At 38.5% G+C, this 16,085-nt stretch overlaps 4 protein-coding genes and 1 long non-coding RNA gene across 8 annotated transcripts; 3 read left to right on the top strand and 2 right to left on the bottom strand.

Annotated features, from left to right (window-relative positions):
- The first annotated feature begins 106 nt into the window (after positions 1-106).
- Positions 107-1,157, top strand: LOC104725313 (heavy metal-associated isoprenylated plant protein 46-like). 2 transcript variants are annotated; one of them, XM_010443946.3, is made up of 3 exons: positions 107-279; positions 375-453; positions 529-1,157. In XM_010443946.3, the coding sequence occupies exons 1-3, from the start codon at positions 271-273 to the stop codon at positions 1,002-1,004; spliced, it is 564 nt and encodes a 187-aa protein (XP_010442248.1). In that variant the 5' UTR covers positions 107-270; the 3' UTR covers positions 1,005-1,157. The 2 variants fall into 2 exon arrangements, with proteins under 2 accessions (XP_010442248.1, XP_010442247.1); XM_010443945.3 differs by having other exon boundaries at positions 139-279; positions 375-1,157.
- LOC104725312 (uncharacterized) lies at positions 275-2,194 on the bottom strand. The gene is made up of 3 exons (XR_757878.3): positions 1,514-2,194; positions 1,315-1,407; positions 275-946 (listed from the first exon to the last, which is right to left on the bottom strand). It is a non-coding gene; the product is annotated as an uncharacterized LOC104725312 (long non-coding RNA).
- Positions 2,195-4,028: 1,834 nt separating this feature from the next.
- Positions 4,029-6,720, top strand: LOC104725314 (glucose-1-phosphate adenylyltransferase small subunit, chloroplastic). Its single transcript, XM_010443947.3, has 9 exons — positions 4,029-4,487; positions 4,604-4,900; positions 5,004-5,273; positions 5,364-5,543; positions 5,670-5,773; positions 5,862-5,973; positions 6,055-6,153; positions 6,264-6,383; positions 6,476-6,720. The coding sequence occupies exons 1-9, from the start codon at positions 4,224-4,226 to the stop codon at positions 6,590-6,592; spliced, it is 1,563 nt and encodes a 520-aa protein (XP_010442249.1). The 5' UTR covers positions 4,029-4,223; the 3' UTR covers positions 6,593-6,720.
- Positions 6,721-7,098: 378 nt separating this feature from the next.
- LOC104725316 (uncharacterized) lies at positions 7,099-12,939 on the bottom strand. 2 transcript variants are annotated; one of them, XR_015572443.1, is made up of 20 exons: positions 12,284-12,904; positions 12,012-12,187; positions 11,852-11,929; positions 11,619-11,753; positions 11,395-11,519; positions 11,111-11,281; positions 10,790-10,895; positions 10,473-10,578; positions 10,244-10,354; positions 9,997-10,160; positions 9,724-9,907; positions 9,411-9,663; positions 9,074-9,264; positions 8,791-8,958; positions 8,590-8,695; positions 8,377-8,514; positions 8,118-8,276; positions 7,819-8,025; positions 7,479-7,745; positions 7,099-7,390 (listed from the first exon to the last, which is right to left on the bottom strand). XR_015572443.1 is itself a non-coding variant. In XM_010443948.3 (20 exons), exons 1-20 carry the CDS (start codon positions 12,788-12,790, stop codon positions 7,238-7,240), a joined length of 3,411 nt encoding a protein of 1,136 aa, XP_010442250.2. In that variant the 5' UTR covers positions 12,791-12,939; the 3' UTR covers positions 7,099-7,237. The 2 variants fall into 2 exon arrangements, 1 of the variants encoding a protein (XP_010442250.2); XM_010443948.3 differs by having other exon boundaries at positions 9,411-9,635; positions 9,790-9,907; positions 12,284-12,939.
- A 1,332-nt stretch (positions 12,940-14,271) lies between these two features.
- On the top strand, positions 14,272-15,993 carry LOC104725317 (uncharacterized). 2 transcript variants are annotated; one of them, XM_010443950.3, is made up of 6 exons: positions 14,313-14,465; positions 14,537-14,568; positions 14,878-15,024; positions 15,465-15,515; positions 15,662-15,714; positions 15,800-15,993. In XM_010443950.3, exons 1-5 carry the CDS (start codon positions 14,386-14,388, stop codon positions 15,712-15,714), a joined length of 363 nt encoding a protein of 120 aa, XP_010442252.1. In that variant the 5' UTR covers positions 14,313-14,385; the 3' UTR covers positions 15,800-15,993. The 2 variants fall into 2 exon arrangements, with proteins under 2 accessions (XP_010442251.1, XP_010442252.1); XM_010443949.3 differs by having other exon boundaries at positions 14,272-14,465; positions 15,662-15,993.
- Positions 15,994-16,085: the final 92 nt, after the last annotated feature.

Below are 16,085 nucleotides of genomic sequence, written 5' to 3' on the forward strand. Positions count from 1 at the left end.
AAACAATGTTTTGTTTTAAAATATTTTAACCAATGAATTGTGAATAAGCTTGTTGCACGGATTAGCAAGTAGCTTTAAAGAAGGAATAGTTATGGTTTTATTCGCTATTGTTAATATAACGAACTGAAAATGAAATCACAACTATCGACAATTGACTAATTGATCAGAAGAAAAAGGCACAAAACAAAACTCTCCAGACTTTTGTATTCTACAACAACACAGCCAGAAGTCTAAGCCAAACATTCAAAACGATATCTCAAGCAAAACAAGATGATTAAGGCAAGTATATCTGTATTCAACAACAAACAATTCAATAGGTTTACGTGTTCTTCTTTGATTGATGTTACAAGATATCTCATGTATTTCGAATGCAGCAAAAGATCCTGATAAGAGTCACTATGACAGATGACAAAACTAGAGCAAAAGCAATGACAAAAGCAGTTCAGTTTAAAGGTAAGAAGAAGACCTTCTCACAAAAAGACTACCAGCCTTTGTTGCATTTAACGCTTTATGAAAATGGTTTTATAGGTGTGTCAGCAGTGGAAATAAAAGGCGATCACAGGAACCAGATAGAGGTGACCGGTGTCGAAGTTGATATGATCCCTCTCATCAAAAAACTCAGAAAGGAGGTAGCATTTGCAGAGCTTGTAAGCGTGACCAAAGTCGAACCTCCGAAGAAAGAAGAGGAAAAGAAGGGAGGGGATGGAAAAGATGCAGCAGGGGGAAAAGACGGTGACAAAAAAGGTGGCGAGAAGAAAGGGACAGATGATAAGAAAGGGACAGATGACAAGAAAGGAACAGATGACAAGAAAGGGCAAGATGATAAGAAACCACCTCCAGTGCCAACACCTGTGCCGTGTTATCCATGGCCTCAGGGATACGGTGTGCCTTCCTCCTATCCCCAGGGATACGGTGTGCCTTCTGCTTTTCCTCACCCGTGCAATCCCTACAATTATATAGGTGAGCCCGTTTTCAACCACGAACCCAAGTGCACAATCTTGTGAAACGGAGATTGCAGAGTAAGATCGATGGAGCATGATAGACAATGTTTTTCTTTGTAAAGAATCAATGTGTTTACTTATTTAGTCATATGAATAAAACTCTGTGGGAACCAAATCAACTTACTGCTATCTCAACATGATACTCTCTTTAATCTTTATGCATTGCCTAGTAAATAGTTTGTATAAGAAGAACCATCATAGCATTTGGCCAACAATGTGCATCCTTCATTTCATAAATTGTCCAAAAGGATAACTTTGGTAACATTCACTAGCTAGGATACGTTTTCTTTTATCCAAAATAAGTCACACTGACCTTAAGAGATAGTAGTAACCAACAAAGGTTAGATGATGGAGAGTCACAGTGTTCTTCCCCTTCAGAGTCAGATTAACAAGCTCACATCAACACCTACAAGCAATATCAAGAAGCGAGCGTTCATGATCCTTAGAATTCGACATTTTAGGGGTAACAAAATTTCAGTATGAATCAAGTAATCGATAGAGGCTAGCGTTACCAGTGATGGTAGCCATGGACAACAGTACCGTTCTCGAGCTCGATCGATTCAGTTTCGTTGTTCAACTTCAATCAGAAACCCTAATTTGTCCAATTCGATTGCAAGCTTTTCGAACGGAATGAATTTTATAACCGCGAGTCAGAAAGAACCGAAGAAGCAAGCAGTCGAAAGGTTGTGAATGAGGGAGGACCCGACCCGACCCGAGACTGGCCTGGCTGGCTTTCGTTTTATGACCACTCTGGCAATCTCGCTTTCAGAGATGTAAGGACTACTGTATGTTGAAGATATCATTGCCAATCCAATTGTTGCATTGTAATTGGAGGCTTGTTACTTACTACCGGCGGTGAGAAGAGAAACCATAAGAATCCAAGTTCGATAATCTTAATGGCGGTGATTCCTTCCCTGGAATCGGAGCTCCGACGGCGAAGGTTGAAGTCGGTTCGTTTTCGACTGCTCATCTGATCTGATGGGATCGGATTATTCGGTTATTCGGATGGTTTGGAATTTGAGTGACGTTACCGAAAATAACCTAATTAAATAACGGTTCGGTTCTAATATAAATATTGAATTTTTTTGGTTATTTGTTTAAGAACCTCCTCTTCGGAGTATAAGCTTTCTCTAGAAACTTCTTGTCTTGCTTCACTTCAAAGTGGAACCAAACAGATTGGTTCTAGTTTCTATAGCAAAAGTAGGACTAGTGGGTACTATTTAGGATGTGCTCGATATGAAAAACGACCAGCTTTACAACCAAGAGCTATCCGACAACGACTGAGAAACCAATCCACTTGTTGTGGCCATTTTATCAATAGAGGAATTGAGTCCAAGTTTCGTGTAACACCCGCGAACCAAAAAGTGTATTTTGGGGTGGATGTCGATCGATACCAGCAAATTCTGATTTGATCGGGTTGATTTATTTTGTCGATTTAGATTAGTTTGGTTTAAGTAGAATTTCCAAACCATGTATTTAAGCGGAGAAGCTATCCAAATCGAGGGTTTTAGGGTGTTTGTCGCCGTTTTTCAGAAAGAACAAAGGGAGAAAGAGAGAGCTTGTGAGTTTAGAAGTTTTTGGGTTTTTTTTCTTGACTGTTTTGGTGAGATCTGTTGCTGTGGAAAGGAGTGTTGTTGTTGGGAAGGAAGGAGAAGCTTCTTAAGGTGTTGGATTCATCGTTTTTGAGCCATTTTCCTGCAAAAGAGGTGAATTCATTGACAACAGTAACTCATAAACTCTTCAATCTAATACAAGAAAGAGAAACAAGACAGCAAAGAGAAGGTGAACAAAGAGAGGCCGAGAAGAAAAGAAACAACGTATGGGAAGCTATCAAAGAAGTTTCTAATTTGGAAGATAAGTAGATAACGTTCATTATGATGCGAACAAAGTGATTCACCAATTAGGAATGAAAGAAGTCTTTGTTAGCATGTCCACTGATGAGCTATAGTGTGGAACTGAATTTTCAGAAGTAAGTTTCAGAAAATTGCAGGTTTTGAGACTATGACTTTCTGGTGATTTTGTAGCCAAATTCCAGCCAATTGGCTGAACGGAATTTTAAGATCGATAGTGCAATGAAAAGCTGATAACGAGTACTACAAGATGGTATACTCATACATCCAAAAGGGAGTTGAATTGAATAAGAAATAAGGGTGTGAACTTAGCTACTTGGGATGGTTTGGGAAATTTCTCACATCGGAAATAGGGAGTGTTTTTTACTTTTTTATATATGGTTTCACACTTTTCTAGTTTCAAAAGTGTGTAGGAGGAAGAGGAAGGTCCCACACGTACGCTGAACCGAACCAGACCGGACGCGGCTGGGGGCTGTGGGCTCTTGGGAATTTCCGCATCGCCGAGTATTTTTTGAACCGCATTTAGGCTCATTTATTGTTTGGAAATACTTAGTGTGAACTTCAAAGAACTTACGGAATACTCTGAGAATATTCTCTCAAGACCCTACCTCTCAGGACCCTACCTCTTTCCGCTATATATACGAAGGTGTTCCATGATCTTTATATTAACAGTTTTTTTTTTCACTTTGTTATTCAAAATATTGTTATACTTTGCATAGTTTTTTTGTTCCCGAATCCATCCAAATAACTAAGTGGAAACCAAGGATTTCAATCTTTCTATATATAAGTAAAATACATTTTTAAATCTTTTGAAATCCAATATGAAATCAAATTCCTACTCAAATCCTCAAGACTAAATAAAGAATCATTTTCACTATAATTTATAAATCATAAAATTAATAACACATCATTTTAATAAATATTTTAAAATCAATAATTAAATAACTCTTGGTTTAACTTGGATTTACCAAATCCATTAAAATCAATAATCCAATAACACCTTATAAATATTGAGCATTTGAATTCGATTGATCATATAATTGGGAATAATAATGTGACAATAAAATACTACTATCAAAATTACCGAAAGTGCCCATCGTCAAAAGAAGACGTAACGTACGCAAAAGGGATATTAACGCAATTTCAATAAACAAATCAGCTGAAAAAAACTAACGGTTCCCGAGACCCCATCGCTACGATAAGAAACGAAACAAAATAAAATAAAAAAGATCTTTTTTCTTTAGACACTTTCCCACAATCACAAGACAACAACAACAACAAAGCAGAAGAAGGCATTACAACTCTCACTCCTTCCTCCTTTGACCCACTGAGATTTGATCATATACCGAAATCGAGACTAGTTTCAAATACAATGGCGTATCTCGCTGTAACTGGGGTTCTTAAGGTACCTGCTGCTTCTGCTTCGAGTTTCCATTCCACCGGCAGCAAATCCACTGAGGCGGTTCCGACGAGGAGTACTCTTTCTTTCTCCTCCTCTCTCGACGAGAATGTTTCACTCAGAGCCTCCGTCTCCCGTTGTGTCGGCCGAGAGAGCAGGAATCCGATGATCGTCTCTCCTAAAGCCGTCTCCGATTCTCAGAACTCACAAACTTGTCTCGATCCTGACGCCAGCAGCGTGAGTATCTTCTTCTTCGTCTTATGTCTTCTTCTTACTTGTTTATTGTTTAAAGAATGTACCCTAGGAACTGGTCTTTGATGTGCGTGGTATTTGTTTGTTTCTCAATGGCACAGAGTGTTTTGGGGATTATCTTAGGAGGTGGAGCTGGGACTCGTCTTTATCCTCTCACCAAGAAGAGAGCGAAGCCAGCTGTTCCCCTTGGTGCTAACTATAGGCTTATTGATATCCCTGTTAGCAACTGTTTGAATAGCAACATCTCCAAGATCTATGTCCTTACTCAGTTCAATTCCGCCTCTCTCAATCGTCATCTCTCTCGGGCTTATGCCAGTAACATGGGAGGTTACAAGAATGAAGGTTTTGTTGAAGTTCTTGCTGCTCAACAAAGTCCTGAAAACCCCAACTGGTTCCAGGTCAAATCAAATCAAAATGCAGGATATATATATATATATATACTGGTTGTTATTATGTCACTTGTGTTTGGCTTGTTTGAATGTGTTTGTGTAACTTGTGTAGGGGACCGCTGATGCGGTGAGGCAATACTTGTGGTTGTTTGAGGAGCATAATGTTTTGGAATATCTGATTCTTGCTGGGGATCATTTGTATCGAATGGATTACGAGAAGTTTATTCAAGCACATAGGGAGACTGATGCTGATATCACAGTTGCTGCATTACCAATGGATGAGCAACGAGCCACTGCTTTTGGCCTGATGAAGATTGATGAGGAAGGACGTATTGTTGAATTTTCCGAGAAACCAAAAGGGGAGCAACTTAAGGCCATGAAGGTATTAAAAAAAAAAAGAACTTAACCTGTTAGCTGTCTGGTTCATCATGCGGAATTGTCAATATTAACCTTTTGATTTCCTGGCTTCTAGGTTGACACAACGATTCTAGGTCTTGACGATAAGAGAGCCAAAGAGATGCCTTACATTGCTAGTATGGGTATTTATGTTGTTAGCAGAGATGTAATGCTCGAGTTACTACGCAACAAGTTTCCTGGAGCTAATGACTTTGGAAGTGAAGTCATTCCCGGTGCCACTGACCTTGGACTGAGAGTGAGTATTCTGATAAACAGACCAAACACTCTGTTGCTCTTTGGTCGGCTTCGGATTTAACAGCTTCTTGTACCTCTGATGGTGCTAGGCAGAAGTAAACCCGCTGACTCTAGTGATGTTTTGCAGGTGCAAGCTTACCTATATGATGGATACTGGGAAGACATCGGTACTATAGAGGCATTCTATAACGCTAATCTCGGAATCACCAAGAAACCAGTTCCTGATTTTAGGTAAGCAACGTGCATAACCAAGTTGAATATATATATACACTCTATTGTACCTCAATGATATTTTAACTTATCTGGATTCTTGATGCAGTTTCTATGATCGTTCCGCTCCCATCTATACACAGCCACGTTATTTACCACCGTCTAAGATGCTTGATGCTGATGTCACGGACAGTGTCATCGGAGAGGGCTGTGTTATCAAGGTACAACAAACAGCTTCTGTTCGCTATGCTTGTCTGACGAACATACTAATTCACCAAAAGTCTTATTAATTTTCGATGCAGAACTGCAAAATCCATCACTCCGTGATTGGACTCCGTTCCTGCATATCAGAAGGTGCTATTATTGAAGATACGTTATTAATGGGAGCTGACTATTACGAGGTAAAAAATGCAACCCCTTGTGTCTTGCAAGCAATCCAATTGACAAATAATATCAAACCTTTCGATGATAATGGTCTTCCTTTTATAATTGTAATTTTTTTTTTGGCTAGACTGCTTCGGAAAAGAGCCTCCTAAACGCCAAAGGAAGTGTACCCATAGGTATTGGGAAAAATTCTCACATCAAAAGGGCCATCATTGACAAAAATGCACGTATTGGTGACAATGTCAAGGTTAGGCTTTCTATTTGAAACACATAGGATACATATTTTTGTTTTATACTTGCTCTGTTCTTTAAAAGAGTTTGGTCTGAAACTTGGCACAGATCATAAACAGCGATAACGTGCAAGAGTCAGCAAGAGAGACTGAAGGATATTTCATAAAGAGCGGAATTGTAACCGTTATGAAGGACGCCTTAATCCCAGCCGGCACTGTCATCTAAATTACACACATAATTAATGCCTCCTTTGTTTATTTTTCTTTCTTCCTATAAACACAAGCAGAAACAGACTTTGATAATGTATACCCCCTATCAATAAGTTTTCTTTGTGGCTTTTAAGCCCCAATAAATCTACTAGTAGTTGTTCTGCTCTTTAGAACGATCGGGATTGTAATTTAAAGCTAATAAGTTGTTCGACAATTATAACTTATGTCAGATAATGATGCACCAAAAGACAAATTTTTAGAGCCATTGAGTACAGGAACCAGATTTGAATAGTGCAGTCCTCTTAGCATATGCAATATATGAAAGAGGGCTCCAATCTGAAAATGAGTGAAGAAATAACTGTATTTGACTTAATCACTTTGGTTGTTGTGCTGAGTATCAACTTTGGTTTCTTGAGCCGATAAAGTTATCTGCGTTTGTTAGCTGATTTATTTGATGAGATTTTACTATCAACAGTACTCTGCACTCAAGATCTAAGTCAGCTCAATGGGACAAAAGTAATATTTTAAAAGTTTGGTATGACCGTATGATTATGAACAACCCCGGTTACAATCTTTCTTGACCATTATATAGTCTAATTGAATAGTTTTCATATATACGATATATCAAAACAAATGAATGGAATGGAATGAAAATATCGGACTAGACATAGAAGTAAGAAGAGTGATTGGTATTGTTATGTCTAGAGAGAATGGAACGTGCCTCAATCACCGAACGAGGAGGTTCCATATCCTTTTCTTGTAGTGAGTTCCCCTGCAGCCTCTGCATCTCTGATGCGAACGTGTCCTCAACTATCTGCACAATTCGATCACAACTCAGTTTCAACCCCAAACACATATTCTCTGTTTTTATGGTTTAGTGTTTACAGTTTTTAGTTTCTTACCCCAAGAGCATAGTAAGAGCCTTTGTAGCCTACTTCGTTCTCTTTTCTTCCCTCAAGAAACTTCAGTACCACTTGTGCCATTCTATCCCAGAATAGGCGGCACGAAGCTACAAATATCTGACTTGTGAAGACATCATGCAGATTTGAGATTGAGTCTGTGATTTGTGAGCATAGCATCTTCATACGTTCACGGACTTCGACTTCTCTCTCATTGTCTTTTATCTCATCTAATATTCTCTTCAGCCTTGTGCTTTTGTTTGATTGCGTCTGAAACCAAAGATTGTTAAAAACATGAATGGATTTAAATGCAGCAGATACGAGGCATTATTATAGAACTTACATTGCTAACAAGTTTATCAACCGCCGCCTGCATGTAGTTTCTGTATTTTGTCCTGAGCAAGACTGTGATTACATTCATCTGTTCCCCAAAAAGTAACCTCTTGTCTTCCATAACAGGAAGACATGAAGCCCACTGTCTCAAGATATCTTCAATTCTGGGATGTAGAACATCAAGAATTCTCTTTATTGTGTTAACGAAAGTTCCAAGCTGCAATCAACAAGAGATAATGATGTTCAGCACAGATCGTAGTAACAAGTCATGAAAACTTTTACTAAACATGATCGGTGTTTGGCTCTTACTTGAGTTGGAACAGAATAGAGAACTGATGATTGCCTTCGTGTCAGCTTCTGGACATGCATATTTAGTCTCTTTGGAATGCTGTCCTTTAATGGAATCAAAATGTCATTGTATTGCTTCTCCAGTGATTTTACGATGGCTCTCTCTATGATTGAAGCAGTCTTCCAAAAGAGTATATGAAAAAAATGAATGTACCTTAGTTAGTCTTGGCAATTATCTGGTAAGCTGCAAATTGATCACTTAAATAAATTTGTAGCTTACATTTTCCAAGATCAATGTGTATTGTGGCCATCGACTAATCACCACTTCATACTCTATAAGAGAATCGTTGATTCTGTCATACATGTCTTCAGCAAAAGGGGATGTTGAGTGATTTGTTATTACACCAGACCATGGAACCTACCAAAACAGGCCATCAAATGATAGCAAGGCTTGTTATTTTAAGGATCAACCCAAAATAATCAGGATGCTTACCTTTTCCGCTCTGCATCGGTCAAGTAGTCTAAGTTCCATATCATGTATCCAAACCATTATGTAGTTGTGGAATAACCCCCTAGAATCTACACCACCTTGTACTGGACTGCATAAAATAAAATGAAATGGTTAATGTCTGAAAGAGAAGAAGAATGAGTTCCCACAAATATTCTGATTGATTCCAAAATAATAATGTCAAACCTGATTCCCCATGAATCGAGGTTCCTTTCAAAATCAGAAACTGCTATCAGAAGCTCATTGACATGGGGCATTGGGCAGGATGGTGGAACTGCTGACAGAAATGCCCTGAGCCGGTTACATAGCTGAGTGCTGTATACGGCAGCAGCTATATTTGCTAGGTCGATTGAGCTTGAATAATAAACAAGGTATGAGATCATTAGAGCAAATCAATATCAAGATATATAATTATTGGATGAAAATCAGATTACAAACGTAAGCTCTTTGTTCAGATTGGATGGTTTACCTTGGAAGTACATGCTCATTGGTGATCTTTATGTCAGTTTCTATTTCATTGCTTATGTTTAAACAAAGATTCTTCATCTTCATGTAGGCTGTCGAGATTGTGACGGAATCAAACAGAAAACCTTCAGAGTTGCAGGAAACATACTCGTCGGCTTCAACCATGTGCTTCCGACACCTCTTATTTGCTGCTGCCTGCAGTAGGTTTCCAAAGAGAATCATAAACATCATAGTCTTGATATGTGATAAAATCAAGAAAACCAATAGGTATGACCCGTGTTATAAATTGAAACCACCTGGTTGAAACATTCATATAATAGGAAAACTTTGAAATATTCTACCTGAAGGTAATTCTTCAAAATTTCTTGTGCGTCAGGAGACAATATGTCATGAAGGAGACTAAAAACCTGAACAGCTGGAGAAAGTGCAGTTGACGCAGATTCTTGTACCGGATAAGATATGTCTGCCAATCCTGAAGGGCAGTTTTCATCTAAGGACTTGTAATTCTCAAAAACAGTTCCCATGAGTTTTTCTATCTCTATTTCACAGTCCATTAAGATACTTTTCTGCAAAAATAGAAAAAAATGTCAATACCTAGTAACCCTGTTGAGCCATGAAAATAATCAAATAAACAAACTTCAAACTAAAATAAACAATCCAAGTCTCTGATTTTGGGGAGATGACATCAGATTTTTCAATTTGCAAAAGAAAGGGATCTACCTCCTGCCTTGTCAAGGTCCTCTCGCTTCGAGCCATTAGGATGGGCACAAGTAACTCATGCACAAGTTCTAAGCAGGTTTTTGTTGGAGTTGCCACATTCATTACATGTGAGAGATATCTGCAAAGTTTGGTGCAATATATTTGAAATAAACTCTAGATGAATTGTAATAGATGCAAGGCAGTCTAAGAAAAAATCTATATGAGTACCTCAACTTGGTATATGAATCGGAAACTCCATAATATTCTGCGAATTCACTTAACAGCCATTTCCAAGAACCATTGAGCCTTAAGTTTTGAGGATGAAATTTTTGGGCACGTGTAGCCGCTTCTAATAGCAAATCATATGCTAGTGTCTCCACAACAGGTGCGCTCTGTGACAGACAAAAATTGCAAAACATTAGTATCACAGAATAAAACATAGATTCTCTTAGGATTGTTGGAGAAAAAAACAGACCTTTATGTGATAGTCTTCATCAGACATGGTTGTGCTACCGATAAAGAGCTGGATCTTGCCAACACATTCTTGTTCACCATGGTATATTGGCCACCATCTAACATTTTCATTCTGCACAAATATAGAGTTTTCTTCAGTATATGTATTCTCGGAAGCACTATAACATTCTCAGAAGTAAAATGGAAGAAATTTAACACAGGGAGGAGAGGATAGGTAAAGTCATATTTACGGGATTGTGAGTTAAGGATGCAATAGAAATCATTGCTTTTCCTTGAACTGATTTCTTCTTATCTTGAACTTCTATCCGAAGAGCGTCCCCTTCAGACTCAGGAAAGCTGAAAGAGCAGTTGCGAGTCAAACTATGTACTCAGAAAACTATAAAGCTGATTCTGGAACTTTCCATGAAATTTTCATTTATTTTAAAACTATGGTTACATGTAATTCATTTTTCTTCTCAAACAACCACTTGCATACAAATTTTTGTTAAATCCATCCCAGATTTAGAAAACGCATTTATTGATTTTAAAGAGAAAGAAAAGAACTTACAAGACATGGTAACTTCCAGTTCCTGATTGCAAACAGACAGAAGATCCTTGTTCAATTTGACCTCCTTCTGCTGTGCTCTTCATTTGAAGGTAGCAAGAGAATTGTTCTGCAGGTAGTATCACAAGAATAAATCGTGTCATCTCATATCAATAGAGGGCTTATCTAACATGTTATCTACCATTTAGTAAACTGTTTCCAACCAGAGAAAAAAAAAAGGGGGCAAATCACAAATTAACAGGCCTAGACAAATTAAATTTACAAGAAAATATCATGCAAAATGGTTGAATATATGTTTAGTTTTTCCATGTTAGAAAAGCAAACCTTCTGAAACTGCTGAAAGGGTAGCCTGTTTGATAGGACTCATCCCAGTCTTCACAAGTGATGACACTTGCCGGCAATACTCTGCCCCCATTCCTATTTGCATATTCATTAAACTCCGCAGGGAATCTGTACCTCTAAGTTTGCGCTGTGGTATCAATCGAAGTCTCTTTACTAAAACAATCAAAAATTGAAAAGGTATAAACATCTGATTCATACCAGGCAGCTACAAAACTTATATTTTGTATTCCAGTTTCAGCTTACTTATCAGAAAAATAACAATTTACCTTCCACCCTTAACTTTCTGACAACGTTTTTAGACTTCAAGGATGATGTCTTTTGCTCCGCTTTCACATTTTTGTGTTCTTCCGTCGATCGTACACCCCGAGGTTGCAAAAGAAACTTATGCAAACTATAACAAAGAGGACATACACAAAGAGGGCTAGTTCAATAACTCAACATAAGACAAACAAGTCATATCTCAGAAACCATAAGAAAAAGCATCCCCTACCCAAATGCACCTCGAAGAATACGACACTCATCACGCAGAAACTCAGAGGCCTCAGTAGAACCCTTTGACCATTCATACAAACATAGTCTTATACAAGCATCATATGCCAAAAGACTTTGCCAAGCATATTGACCACTGTCATTGGAAAAATGACATGAAAACATTATGTTAACTATAATAATAAACTTCAAACTCTTTCATTCTAAACTGTGAAACAAAAACAAGTACTAAACCTGATACTATGGCAATCTAATTCATCCGAGCAAACTTCCGCGATTTTCGCACCTTCCACGGTTGTATTGTCCTTCACACTACATCAAACCATAGTTAAACACATCAAAACTGGTTCCACAGAATGAATTACAAAAAAAAGCTTGTTAAAATCAAGATTACCTTTCCCCAAATTCTGCATCTCTATCACTCGCTATGGTTCCTACTCTGCAAATCTCATCTTCAATCAGTTCAGTTTCATTCTCAATTTGCAAGCTGATGTTATCTTCTTGTCTAGTTTCCATTATAGGTGGAGCACTTGGAGTTCTTATATCTTCTATATCCCAATACACCGAACCCTAAAACAAAACAAAAAAAAAAACATTCCTAAATTTAGCTTTAACATCTACAAAACCACTCAAATCAAAAACTTCATCGATACCAAATCAGTAAACCTTAGAACTCAGAGTGAGCGGCCGTCGTTCGCTAACTGGAGTTGATGAATTCTTCAATGTGAATCTCCGAAGTTCTAATTCACAACCAGTGGCTCTTCTGTTCATCACAAACGGGACTTCAATTCTCAGATTCTTATCTTCCAACACTCCTCTGTTCAATTTCGAACTCGACTTATCCCCAAACACTTCATCTTCGTCGTATCGTCTCCCAATCTCTTCTTCTTCTTCATCTTCGACATCGTAATCGGAGAATAGTAACTCGTTTCCTTCTCCGGCGTCGGAAACCGATACATCGATACTCATGTCATCGTCGTTGGATTCGTCATCGCGAAGAGTGGGGGTTGTTGCGAGAATAGGCGATGATAGGTTTGAGTATCGTTTTAGTGGAGATAAGGTGTGAGGAGTCGAGAGTAAGTTATCGGAGAGAGGAGATCGTGTGAAGGTAGAAGGAGAAAGAGTCTCGGAGAGTGGAGATCTGATGCGAGGAGGTTGTTGAAGTTGCGCCATGGAAGAGAGATTCTCAGATTGGGTTCGAGAGAGAGATGAGAAACGTGTAGAGAAGAAGGAAGAGAGGAGCGGCTGTTTTTAGGAAATAATAAATAATTGGCAACGGCTAGTTTTGACATTGTTGGGCACTTTTCGTAATATTGAAGCACACTTTTGTGGCCGATTAATTTAATTAAATTTAATACTGGTGATTTTTTGGTTGAACTCTGAAGGGAAAAAATAAAGATTTCTTTTTTGTTATTTTTATTTTTATTTTTTTGCCGTACGAAAGCAAATTGTTTACATCTAAGTAAGCGAGGCACCCGATCGTGGCGTCAATTTTCTTAAGTGATATGTTGCGATTATGGTCGATCGCGAAAACACGAATCGGTAAAGTTTCTACTTCGGAATCGTGTTTTACCAGAGACGTTCTCTTCAATGGAATTGGCAAACGCCGATTCACGACGAGCACTAGCGGCGAGAGAAGAAAAGTGATGAGCTTCGGTGACGGAAGCCATGGCGCTCTGGGTCTTTCATCATCTTCGATTCCTGGAATGGGAATGGACGCTTACGAACCCACACTTGTTTCTAATCTGCCTTCCGATATCTCCTTCATATCCGCCGGACACTACCATTCTCTTGCCGTTACATCCAGCGGTGACATTTGGACTTGGGGTCGTAACAATGAAGGCCAGCTCGGTCCAACCGCCGGTGATTCTAGCTTCAGTATCAGCAGGGCGTGTGCATTCCTTGTGTGTAACAGAGAAAGGAGAAGCTTGGGTTTGGGTCTGTGGAAAGAATGGTAGGCTCGGTTTAGGAAGCTCGAGTGATGAGCCTGAACCGATGTTGCTAGAGGATGTAGAGGGCTGTGTCCTTCAAGCAGTCGCTGGCTTTGATCACAGCCTGATATTAGTGGCTGAATAGCCACATCTAGTGCCTGGATTAATGATTAATATGATGACTGAAAAAAGAAAAGAAGATGGAACCTCATTGATGTGACCATGTGGATGGCTTTATAACTCATGTAGATGACTACATGGCAAATGTGGGTACTTGAAAAGATAAAGCTATTTGATTACACGTTTGCACATAAACTCTTCAGCACAACAAAACAATTGTTTGATTCATGTAAACACATTTATACGCATAAATTATTCAATGTATTTTAGGTATATGAGTAACAAAATACCAAAAGTTAATCAGTAACAAGATTAGATGACATGGAAATAACACTAAAAAATCTATACTATCTCCAATCCACTAAACCCCACTCTCTTTATCCCATGCCTCTGTACAAAAATATGCCAAAACCGAAACCAAATCGCTCTGACTCATACGTTAGCCTTGTTTAGCGATGACGTTGCACGGATCTGTTCTGAAGACGTTGTCTAATTTGCAAGGATCAGCATTACTCGACCAAACTGAGTGTAGTAGTATTCATTTTTCGAGAGTATTCATCAGTCCTTCTAAAACCCGGGGGTTTAAAAGAAAGCGTCTGAGAAGCACGCGCTAAAGATGAGCGCGTGGAGATTTTAGACTTTTCTACAACCTCGACGCAGAGATATGGAACTGTTGTCACACGGAGATCTTCTTCTTCACTGGAGCGAGCGAGAGAGATGATGGAGAACCCTAACTCATCTTCAATGGTGGATTCAACCTCCTCCGCACCAAAACGATACACTCCACCTAACCAAAGGTTCCTTCTCTCCTTCTCTTTCTCCTTTTGCTTTCGATTTTGATTTCTCAGATTCCTTCTCTGCCTCGTAGGAACCGTTCTTCGAACCGGAGGAGATCAATAGGTTCGTTCGTACTCTCTCTCTCTCTCCTCTGCTTCTATTGATAAAATTAGAATAACGAATTTAAGAGTAATAAAAACTTATCTCAACTGTATAAAAGAGAGACACTGGTCCACTTGGGTTTTAATGTGAAATCAATCTGTAAAGCTAGTTGCTTTCTTTGTAATTGGTGAAACCCATTTTGAAAATAAATGATTATTAATTGTTCAACCTGTAATTCAGATTTTGTAGTCAATCCTTCAACCACTCGTGCATGTAATGTTGTGTTGGAGTAAGTGTGTAAAATATTGAGATGAATATTGGATGGAACAGGAAGCTTCAGTAGCAACGAGGGAGAGAGAAGTCAGCCTGTTTCTGTTGCTGTTGCTGTTGGTTTCCAGAAGGAAAACTCTTCCTCTCCAAAGATTATATCTCTTGCGGGTTGCTCTAACAGTGAAGCTTTTCATCTTCTTAGTGACCGTACGTTTTTTTTTTGCTTCCGTTTAATCTCTTCACTGTCTTTACTAATATGAGTGTAAGTGTAGCATTTATGTGCCTCTTGTGTCCTGGGGTGATAAATCACATTGTATTCAAATTAGTAACATCGAATCCTCATGCCAAACATTATGAGATATGGCAAGGGCTCGAGTAATTGTGTCTGGTTTAGGGCATTGAGAGAGTTAGTGTGCTCTAGAATTCACCCCTTATTATAGTTACTATTTCCTTGGTTTTTAGGTTACTAAGTTCTAGATTGTTCTTTCATTCGGTTTGTGTTTTACGATTCAGTGAGAAATTAAGTAAGTTTTCTTTTTCTGATCCTAGCAGAGTTCTAGTGCCATCTTTTTATTCAAGTACTTGATTTGTATATGTGTGTTGTAGTGTCTCTCATTTTTAAAGCAATTTTACTATTCTGATTGTAGGTTGGGCAGCTGCAATGCATCTCTACAGTGACCCTACTGTTGATTTGTCTGGTGAGTTTCAGACTCGTAAAGAGAATTTGTTTACGATAAGTTTAAGATCTTTCTTATTTTCTGGTATATGAAAAATTGTTTGTTCCTGGACTTATGATATACCTATGTTCCCCCACCTTGATCTTTTTATTTATCTAATTTAACAGAAAGACCATTGATGTATTATGGTGGGGATGTGTGGGGTAAACTGCCTCACTAGGTGAGGCCAATAGCAATATCAATTTCTTACATGTGCTTTTAAATGTGTGTCGTTTGTTGAGGCGGAACTAAACCAATTAATCCAGATATTGGCTTCAGCAAACAAGCCATCAATGTTGCAAACAGATTACAGAACCGAACTCAGTCGTGGATTGGCTGGTTCCAAGGTCGCTAAGTTCTAACCTTTGTTGTCGTGACATCAAAATGATTACAAACTCTTATGTGACAATGTTATCTTGAAACGCTTAAAGCCTTATTTTAACAAGTTTTTCTCTATTTATTCATTTTCCAAATATATATCTAACAAGATTTAAGTGTCTGTCACAAGTTACACGATGACATGACTAAAGCCTACGTACGATCCTAAAAAGA

Source organism: Camelina sativa, chromosome 11, assembly GCF_030686135.1.
Source record: "Camelina sativa cultivar CO46 ecotype springtype chromosome 11, ASM3068613v1".
NCBI lineage: Eukaryota > Viridiplantae > Streptophyta > Magnoliopsida > Brassicales > Brassicaceae > Camelina > Camelina sativa.

Coding starts and splice junctions, on each gene's coding strand:
- LOC104725314 (XM_010443947.3), top strand. CDS start 4,224: ATGGCGTATCTCGCTGTAACTGGGGTTCTTAAGGTACCTGCTGCTTCT. Junction 4,901..5,003: donor AAAACCCCAACTGGTTCCAG/GTCAAATCAAAT, acceptor TAACTTGTGTAG/GGGACCGCTGATGCGGTGAG. Junction 5,974..6,054: donor GAGAGGGCTGTGTTATCAAG/GTACAACAAACA, acceptor TTTTCGATGCAG/AACTGCAAAATCCATCACTC.
- LOC104725316 (XM_010443948.3), bottom strand. CDS start 12,790: ATGGCGCAACTTCAACAACCTCCTCGCATCAGATCTCCACTCTCCGAG. Junction 12,188..12,283: donor CGCTCACTCTGAGTTCTAAG/GTTTACTGATTT, acceptor GTTTTGTTTTAG/GGTTCGGTGTATTGGGATAT. Junction 10,161..10,243: donor ATGAAGACTATCACATAAAG/GTCTGTTTTTTT, acceptor TGTCTGTCACAG/AGCGCACCTGTTGTGGAGAC.
- LOC104725317 (XM_010443949.3), top strand. CDS start 14,386: ATGATGGAGAACCCTAACTCATCTTCAATGGTGGATTCAACCTCCTCC. Junction 14,466..14,536: donor TACACTCCACCTAACCAAAG/GTTCCTTCTCTC, acceptor TCTGCCTCGTAG/GAACCGTTCTTCGAACCGGA. Junction 15,025..15,464: donor TTTTCATCTTCTTAGTGACC/GTACGTTTTTTT, acceptor TTCTGATTGTAG/GTTGGGCAGCTGCAATGCAT.